The sequence below is a fragment of the Tachysurus vachellii genome, chromosome 18 (assembly GCF_030014155.1).
Source record: "Tachysurus vachellii isolate PV-2020 chromosome 18, HZAU_Pvac_v1, whole genome shotgun sequence".
NCBI lineage: Eukaryota > Metazoa > Chordata > Actinopteri > Siluriformes > Bagridae > Tachysurus > Tachysurus vachellii.
The window spans coordinates 21,255,002-21,265,001 of NC_083477.1; the positions used below are offsets into that span (position 1 = coordinate 21,255,002).

General features: G+C 41.6%; 1 protein-coding gene across 1 annotated transcript in view; it reads right to left on the bottom strand.

Moving 5' to 3' along the window:
• The window catches only part of grin2aa (glutamate receptor, ionotropic, N-methyl D-aspartate 2A, a), a 111,303-nt gene that overhangs the window by 41,637 nt on the left and 59,666 nt on the right, over positions 1-10,000 (bottom strand). Inside the window, exon 3 of the mRNA XM_060893049.1 lies at positions 7,399-7,997. Within this exon, the coding sequence (XP_060749032.1) occupies positions 7,399-7,997 (599 nt within the window). The remainder of the gene's footprint in view (positions 1-7,398; positions 7,998-10,000) is intronic.

The following is a 10,000-nucleotide window of genomic DNA, read 5'->3' on the forward strand; positions in this document are numbered from 1 at the left end:
TGAAATGTACGGAGAATGTCAGAGGATTATAAATTAATGGGGGGCACGATGGCTTAGTGGTTAGCACGTTCGCCTCACACCTCCAGGGTTGGGGGTTCGATTCCCGCCTCCACCTTGTGTGTGTGGAGTTTGCATGTTCTCCCCGTGCCGGGGTTTCCTCCGGGTACTCCGGTTTCCTCCCCCGGTCCAAAGACATACATGGTAGGTTGATTGGCATCTCTGGAAAATTGTCCGTAGTGTGTGACTGTGTGAGTGAATGAGAGTGTGTGTGTGTGTGTGCCCTGCGATGAGTTGGCACTCCGTCCAGGGTGTATCCTGCCTTGATGCCCGATGACGCCTGAGATAGGCACAGGCTCCCCGTGACCCGAGGTTATTATGTGCAACATTGTACATCTTGATCCAAAGCCCAGAATTAATGCATGTCACCATCGAACCTCCTGATATTATATTACAAGCTCAGTGAAGTTCCCGAGAAGATTCACAGAGTAATAGTCACAAGAACTAGTAACAAGTCTCTAGATCCTGCAGCTGTGATAGCAATGTGATATCAAAAAGTAGCACTGAGACACTGCATGTGTCTACATGCCTCAGTAACAAGGATCTTCCTCAGGTCTTGGGTGTTCCTCAGGTCTTACCATTGGGTCCCTAGTGATTCCTGGTTTCTCACTAAAAATAAGATGCATGTAAACGATCCCTCGAATCCTAATTACGACCGGAAAACTGAGATGGGAGGAGACATTCTGTACTGTTCATTCCAACAATAAAACGTGTGAAGATGACATACTGGTAATTACAGCTTCAGAAGCAGGAAGACGGATCATACACATGAAGGCAGCGCTTCAGCTGATTTGCTGATTTTCGTCTCCACACAGTTCACGCTTTAGCAAGAGAACAGATAAATAAACACTGTTCATGAATACGAATCTCACATCACATCCCAGAGATTAAATTAATGTCTTTGGAAAAACAACAACGTCGTCTGTGAGCGAACCATCATCACGGTAACCCGCTCGCCAGCACGCTGAATGAATTTTCGCTTAACTTCCTGACTCGACAAACTGACTCCGACTGACAGTAAAGACATAATCCATTTCATTACTTCTGTCTGCTTCTGTCTTTCCTACAACATCCTGAAAATAAATAAATAAAAGGATTCAGTGCTGCAGAAAAACAGAATCTAGTTATATTGTTTAAAAAAGAAACCTGTGAGAAACCTGTGAGAAACCTGTGAGAAACCTGTAAGAAACCTGTAAGAAACCTGTGAGAAACCTAAGAAACCTGTGAGAAACCTGTAAGAAACCTGTGAGAAAACTGTGAGAAACCTTGTTACTTCCTGCTACAACTGTCTGTATTTCCCATCACTGGATCTCTAACTGTTCCCAGATCAGATTTCAGATCCAGAGGATTCCACACACTGACTAAAGGATCCACAACAATTCAGACATGAATCATGACTGGACACTCAGCATCCGTCAGATCCCTCACTGTGCTACATGCCATATTCATATATACAGCCGAGATAAAATGAGGGTTATTTATTTATTTGTTTATTTGTTTGTTTGTTTGTTTGTTTGTTTGTCTAAATGCAGCTGTATATTTCAGTCACATATTTAAAAATATAATCCACATATTATTACTCAATATCACATTCTTCATAATTCTCCTCATATTCCGTCAATTTGAATAAATAATGCAATTATGCAAATGAATTCGTCTAAACCAATAAACAGTCAGGAGTAAAGTTAACATGAGACGAGTAAGACGGCAAAATAATTACGATCATTATTTATTTGAAGACAATTTGCATTTGCTTTTTTACTTCAATGAAAATGTTTCAATAAAGTAAATTAAACTCTCGGTCATTTCTTTTAAATAAATTTTGTACATTTCATGGACTAAAGAATAAAATTGCAAAAAAAAAATTTTTTTTAATTTAAAAATAATTTCTCACTATTACCACTAATAAAGGGTTTATAACACCTTAATAACACATCAGATGAGAGATAAACCACTGAAGAAAGCTCCTGTTGTCGTGCTTGACGATGTAACTATAAAACGCTAAAGTAAATGATAAAATTAAAGTCAAGATGCATATGCAAATTAAGCTCATAAGCCACGCCCCCAAAGCTGAAGAAAATGGCAATGTTCATCAAAACATTTTTCTGCTACACACCAAGCTCTTTCAGCCCACATCCTGGTTGCCTCAGCCATGAGGTTATAACTTGAACTTTCTAGAAGACAATCAGCTCAAACACACATCCAGTTGATACCAAGAGCATGAACAAGAGCCACAAGAGCATCAGTGATGATTTTCAGCCGTATGTTTATACTGGAAACACTAGTGTTGTTCAGTCCAGCATCCAGGTCTGATATTATTGAGAAGATCTGAGCAGAAGGCCACATCTTTATTTGCGCTGTGTCTTTGTGTGTGTTGGCAGAGTCAATGAGGCGCGTTTGCTCGTTCATTAAGTTTCTTCCTGCTTCAGTATTTTCTGCCTCTGACCTTTTTCTCTGCCTGTGTGTGGATTACGGTTATGGATTCGACTTTATAACTGAGTTTACTCATGAGCTCGCTGGGCTTACCTGTCCCCTTGTGTTATGCAGTGTGTACAAGTGCAGTGTGTGTGTGCATGTGTACTGTATGTGTATACGTGGAGTGTGTGCAGTGTTTGGAGTGTGTGTTTGTATACCTGTAGTGTGTGCAGTGTATTTACGGTCTGTGTACAGTATGTGTGTGTACAGTATGTTTTGTGTGTAGTGTGAGTGTGTGCATGTGTGCGCAGTGTATGGCGTGTGTGTGTGTGTGTTACTAAGTGCATCTGATCTAAAGTAGGCCAGAACAAGCTACACACATACTCTTGGACAGGTAATATGCATGAAAGTGTGTGTTTGTGTGTGTGTGTTAGCTGTGCTCTCTTCTCTCTGGAGGACAGATCCAGGCCAGTTAAAGGTCTCCAAGTTCTTAAAACAAAACCAGTTTCCACTTTCTTTTTTTAAACTGATGCGCTTCTGGATTGCACACGTTTCATTTTCATGCCTCACTTCCTTCCTTCCTTCCTTCCTTCCTTCCTTCCTTCCTTCCTCCCTTCCTTCCTTCTTTCCTTCTCTGTCACACGCTTTATTTTACCCTTTAAGTAGGACAGTAATTCCAGTAAATTTTCTGCACCATTCCGCATGGGTGTCTCTTAAATCTTCAATTTCATGAACTAATATTAGATAATAAAATACGGCTGCGTGTTAGTGTTTATCCTGATAAAAAAAAAACACTCGTCATTAATTAATCCTTGGTTATTAGTGAATAAACCTTTTACTGCTGGCTTATAGATGATGTATCACTAAAACCTGTACTAATCATATCATGCTGAACAAGCACTGCTTCTAAGGCCTGCCCCATTTCCCTCATGAGTCATTCATTCATTCATTCATTCATTCATTCATCTTCTACCGCTTATCCGAACTACCTCGGGTCACGGGGAGCCTGTGCCTATCTCAGGCGTCATCGGGCATCAAGGCAGGATACACCCTGGACGGAGTGCCAACCCATCACAGGGCACACACACACGCTCTCATTCACTCACACAATCACACACTACGGACAATTTTCCAGAGATGCCAATCAACCTACCATGCATGTCTTTGGACCGGGGGAGGAAACCGGAGTACCCGGAGGAAACCCCCGAGGCACGGGGAGAACATGCAAACTCCACACACAAGGTGGAGGCGGGAATCAAACCCCCAACCCTGGAGGTGTGAGGCGAACGTGCTAACCACTAAGCCTCCGTGCCCCCCTCATGAGTCATATGTATGTATAGTTTGAGCACATGAATGAAGTTGTTTTTGTTTTCACTGTATATCATTTCTCAGAGTAAAAAAAATCACACAATGCCGCTTTAAATTTTATTACCCTGAGGCGTGTACCTGTGAGTCCACTCATGCTGAGATCCAGGTCACTCCCAACATCCGTGATGATGTCATTCCTGACCTACGCATAATGAAATTACCTGGTGTGTAAAGTTCAGGCGACGTGGCAGTTTGTACGCTCAAGTGATCGCTGACGCTTTTCTGAGAAAAGGTCACGGAAATGGCCGAGACTCCGGCGGAGACATCTGAGACACGGAGTCGCTCCGTTCGGATCTCCTGCTTTTACAGCGCTGACCCGTATAAAGGAAATGTACGAGTCGGGAAAACAGGAATGACAGCCGTTTCCACCGGAGCTAAGGCCGAGTGAAAGAGGACCTCCGGCCTCTAAAACATTAACAGGTCATTTCAGCGCTGATATATAAAGACTGAATTTTCTGCTTTTCACACCGAGTCGAGATGAAAGCCATAAATCAGTCATAGAGGAAAGTTTGGCCCAGAGAGCACGTATTTCACCTGGACTTCTCACGTCACTACTTTAACAAGAAGACAAAATGCAGCCTGCGACTCCTTCATTCATCCTTCTTTCTTTTTTTTTTTCCCTCGTCCTTGTTGTTTTTATTTTATTTACCGTGCAGAAAAATTAAGATGTGAAGACATCTCTGAAGGAGAATATGTCGTCTGTGCCGTTTCTCAGCGAATCTGCATTACCGTCAGGCGGAGCGGGAGAACGGCAGAGGACGTACCATCCATAACACCAGAACAATCGCTCTTTAATGCAATTCCCTGGTTTTTTGTGGATGTTCTCCAGGGTGTCACACCAATTCAAACTGAGAGGGCAATCGCTTTTTTTTTTTTTTTTTTTTTTTTTTTAGCTCTGTGATAGCAATTTGTTTGAAATCAATTTGTATCTGACAAGCTGCAATAGCACAATAGACAGGCCATTTATTTTCTCTAAAAACGCAACAGGAGCAATGAGGAACTCTGTAAACTCATCCTTTATATCGGGTCTCGTGTTATTATCTGCTTTTCTTCAGCTTTCAGCTTTCTAGTAACGCTAGCAAACTTTACGCTTCTGTTATAGAGAGCGAGCTCTATAAAATACACACCTAGCTTAAAATGGCAGACTAACTAAAGTCTGAGAACTCGGCGCTAGCTAAATAATTAGCTTGATAGCAAGCAGTCCTGAAGTGAGCGCACTGGCATTAGTTTCAGAAAATGTTGTTAACAATATAGATAAAAACCTGAACTGAAGCTTTTATTACTTTTATTATTAACTCTTATTGTTATGGTGCTGGTGCTGGTGTGTAGACAAAAATAATGATCCTTTACCAGAGGTGACATGTTATTACATCATCATGGACTAAGGGGCGTGGCTTACTTTGCTTTGTCTTTTCAGAGCTAGCTGGTACCAAAACCAGCAAAATGATTTGTTTACTGAAATAAACAAGAAAATGTGTTGACTAGAAGCGATTTTCACATCCTGGGCATACTGCAATGGAGGAAATGATGCAACTGGATGATGCTGATGAGACGCCTACACGTTCCAGTCTGTCATTCTGAGACATTCATGATGCTGTACAGCGAAACTGAAAATGACAACAAATCCACCTGCAGGAATTATAATAAGAGAGGAAACTGCAAATATCCAAACAAAACACTAAGCATTTCCGTTCGTTTATTTTCAGGAAGCGAGAGCCGGGAACATTCCCTGAACATTCGCATGTTAACAAGGTAACATCAAGAACCAGGAGGAAGCTCACGTGGAGCAGAGCCGAACTCCCAGGCATTTCCAGAGATCTGTAGAGCAATGCCCGTTTCTAATTTTTAATATACTGTATATTGGAATATTGCGTGTATATAAGATGACCACTGATCCATGCATGATCAGCTGCCTTCCAAAACATGAATCCCTCATCAGAATTGGCTCGGGCTCAAACCTTTCTCCAGCCATCTGTGCCAAACTTGTCTGGATGAATGTGAGATGAAGCACCTGCGCTAGTGTGGCACCTCGCACAGCTTCGCTCCACTGTAAATGGGGCATTTCGCTATATCCCAGCCCCCCTCTTCTCGTTTACTACAGCCGTCCTGGCACCCGTAGCGGACAGGACATATGGCCCGAAGGCTGGCAGGACGCGGGCAAAACAGTTCCACCTGAGAGCAGAAATGAGCAGAACATCACAGCAGGACTCTTCAAGAGCTCTTTACAATTGGAGAGCGCCTTAATGTATGAGCCAAGACTCCCTGCTGCTCATTCATACTCTGTCCCGCTCTCGCCACTGAATGTGTGTCACGTAACACACTACAAAGCGATTTGTTTCGTCTTCTTCACCTCTCACAGCCTTCATTCATCTCTTCAGTTTCCTGTTCAGTGCTGCAGTCAGATGCGGCCTTGTGTTTTACGGTTTTTACTGTTTTTCTGAGATTTTCTAAGAAACGCTTGTGTGGTCAGCTTTGATATGCAGTTAATGCTTGGTTTCATTACAAAGCCAGTACATTTAATTTAATCCAACCAACACTGACAAAAGATGCGCTAGCAGGTTCGAATTTAGTGTGAAATCAAGAGACATGTTTAATATTCCAGCACATTTCCCATAATGCACCTCTCTCTATCTCTCTCTGTCTCTCTCTCTTGTCCTGTCCTCTCTCTCTCGTTTTTCGTATCTCTCGCAGGTTTGTAATCTCGTCTCTTTTCCCCTTCACAGCCTCAATATCACGTTTCCACTTGAACGCCTTTACCACTCACGTTGTGTTACTCATCGTGTCCAGTGGCAAATACACCGGCTAACAGACAGTCAGGAGTCTCCATACACACACACACACACACACGCTGAGGTGATAATGTTGCTAGGAGGGACTGAGTAGTGCTGCCTTTGAGACACTGCAGCTCATTTACACCATCACTATGACATAACGCTCTCAATATCGATGCCTGGGTAACAAACCATCCAAGCTGGTCGTTAAGTTCACACCTGATACAGTCGTCTGTGTAGGCAACATATAAAATAGATATTAGAAGTGGGGAAAGAGAATTAAATCTATTTATGACCTGGACCACTGAAATCCACATTATCCCAGTTCCTGTATGTGTTCGGAGGGAATTCAAGGCTGCATCCCAAACCTCACAAGGTAATACTAAGTAGTATGTCTTCATAACTATGACAAACTATTCAGTGCAGCAGTACGCGGTTTAGGATGCAGCCTAAGCATCCAAGTATTGGCAACTCTTCAACATTCAGCACAAAGACATTTAGTAAAGTACAAAATGCTCTTATACAGTACATGGGTTTCATTATCGAATCAGGCAGAGACTGTTAGCATGCTAGCTGAAAAACAGAGCAATAAAGATGAGCAAGTGGGAAATGATACAAATTCCACAATGAGGAGAAATCAGATGATCGACCAGATGATCAAGTCCCGTCCCTCTTTCTCCTGATTGGCTGCAAGCTCCTGTCTTTTACCATGTAGTCAAACCTTTGGTTCCTTTCCTGATTTAATGACACGAATGAGAGAAAAACAAAAATCAATCTCAGCACTTACTTGTGAAGTGCACTTGGCGGCAGCTTTGCCTTCTCCATCTGCCCATAGCAGCTGGTCTTGGCTTCAGGAATGTCTCCAAACTCCTTCAACATGGCTGCTGCTGCCGTGGTGATGATCCCAAGCCCATCTCGAACCCGTGCTTCCAGAGGGTAGTCCCAGTCATCATAGGAGACAGAGATCATGCCTGACGGGAACTCGTCTGGTGTTATGTCTGGGTTGCCTGTGGTCAAACTGGGTACGATCCAGATGTATCCAAATCCAGTGAGTCCGAGCGAGCGTGCTTCCTCCAGGATGTACGCGGCTTCGTCTTTGGAACAGTAGAGCAGGATGACGGGTGACTGCACCTTTTTGAGCTGGAGCTGAGCCCGCGATCCGTCCACGCCTTCCACCGCGTCCAGCGTGATGGTGTGCTGCAGGTCCCAGCCGACGAAGCTGTTGTCCACTGTGGTCTTGAGGATGGTGATGAAGTCCTGATATCCTGGAAACTTGCTGGTCACGATGGTGAACACGTGCCAGTCGTATTCCTCCATGATGTTCAGCATCAGCAGCGCCTCCTGCTGGATGGACGCTCCAAACTGGAAGAACGTCGACTTCACGTCCTGTTATTCGGAGAAAGAAAAAAAGACCAGAGACCATGACTACTATGATAAATGAAACATTATGCTGATAGATAGAACATCATTCTTTTCGAATGTCAGGAAGAATAAAACACTCATGAATATAAACGCTCTCAAATCCTGAGAATGTCCCAGAATAGACTTGATGTCACCGAGATATTTGATCAAAGTTAATGACGTTCTTAATTAAAGTTCACCGAACAAAAATGGAAAGAGGCTCTGCATGGAAAGCTTCCTTTTGTCTAAATCTGTCACTCATTTGAGATTTGTCAAATCTCCAGAGCCCCAAGGTTGATGGGTTCATGAGCTAATAATAATCCTGTCCAGATGAGGATTGTCAGAACATCTAAATCTGTTGAACTTCAATCCTGCTGGAGCTTTAGAAGGTTTTTCTGAGTCACAATGGAGAGATTTCTTGAAGATTTGCTCAGAGATTGATAAGAAGCCATGAGAAGATTGGGGACACAGAGGGGGGAAAAGGGGGAAATGCGTAATGTCAATTAAATTCCACATAGAAATTGGGTGTTATTCCAAATATATATACAAAGTTCTGGGCAGCTGGTTGAAGACCACAAAGTGGGATATGGTTGTGAACAGAGATAAACATGAACATGGCCACGTGTAAAGGTTGAGATTTGGGCTTTTTTTTAGCATGCTAGCTGAGCTAAATAAACTTTGTATTGTTCATATACTGTAACACTCATAATCTTATTCATCATGCTGCAAATGCTAGCCAGTTTGCAACCCTGAGCTAAACTGACAGACTTTCTGAGCAGGTTTTTAAGACATGTTTCTTCATTATTCTTCACAAATGCTAGCTAGCTGACATTAGCTAACCTGAGAGGATTTCTGAGATCATTTTAAATTTAATAAAAGTTTAAAGGTTGGAACAATGATGATAATCAGTTAGACAGGGTTTTAATAGAACTTTATATATGTGCTTTTATAAACATTAACGCTAACACCAGTGGTTAGCTATCATAATATGAGCTAAGCTGACAGAATTAAGTTGTATTCATAAATATCATTAGCTTCTGCTAACTTGACAGGATTTCTAAGCTGAAAGTTAAAATAGATTCATAAACATTCACCTTATCATTAAACGCTATACAGCTAGCTAACATTAGCTAACCTGACAGGATTTTTGAGAGGATTTTACAGTTTATAAACATTAAAAAAGCTGTACTAATTAATATTAAAAATACTAGTCGGTTAAACAGGGTTTTAAAAGCATTCTGTGTATTTAAACCTTTAAAAATTCTAATGCTAGCTAGTTAGCTTTGATGACTTTAGCTAAAGTGACATGCTTCCTGAGAGGATTTAATAGTATTTATACACAATATTCATAAATATCATGTTTGTGCTAAAGTTGAAAAAAAAAATTTTTTTTTTTAGAAATGTTTGTAATTTTATCTTCTAAAGGTTTAGATGATAAAATTACAAACATATCTAAAAAAGAATTTCTAGCTAGCAGGCATGCGCTAACATGGGAGGATTTTAATGTATAATGCATAACAAGCTTTATTGCTAACACTAGCCAGTTCTTTCTATTCTCTCTCTCTCTCTCTCTCTCTCTCTCTCTCTCTCTCTCACACACACACACAAACACGCACACACAAACAATAACTGCAGACATTGTTTGACTGTTTTATTTCAGACAGCCGTGCCACAGTGTGTTAACTAGCAGAATAAAAAGCCGCCTCAGTCGTCCTCGGGCATTTCATCTCATGTTTTTGGAGTGGGAAGTTTAATAAAATACAGAGGCACTGATTGAACGTTCCACAGCAGCGATATTGATTAGCCAGCTAGTCATTTGGCAAAGAGAGCGCAGCGTGCACTTGAAATAGTTTTCTCTTCATCCATGTAGAAATGAGAAATGATGCATTTTAATGGAAGTATTTCTCTAAACATGCTAATGAAATGAAATCAAAATGAAATCATGCTAACTCGTGGTCTTCAGATATCATTTATTCAGAAATCATTTT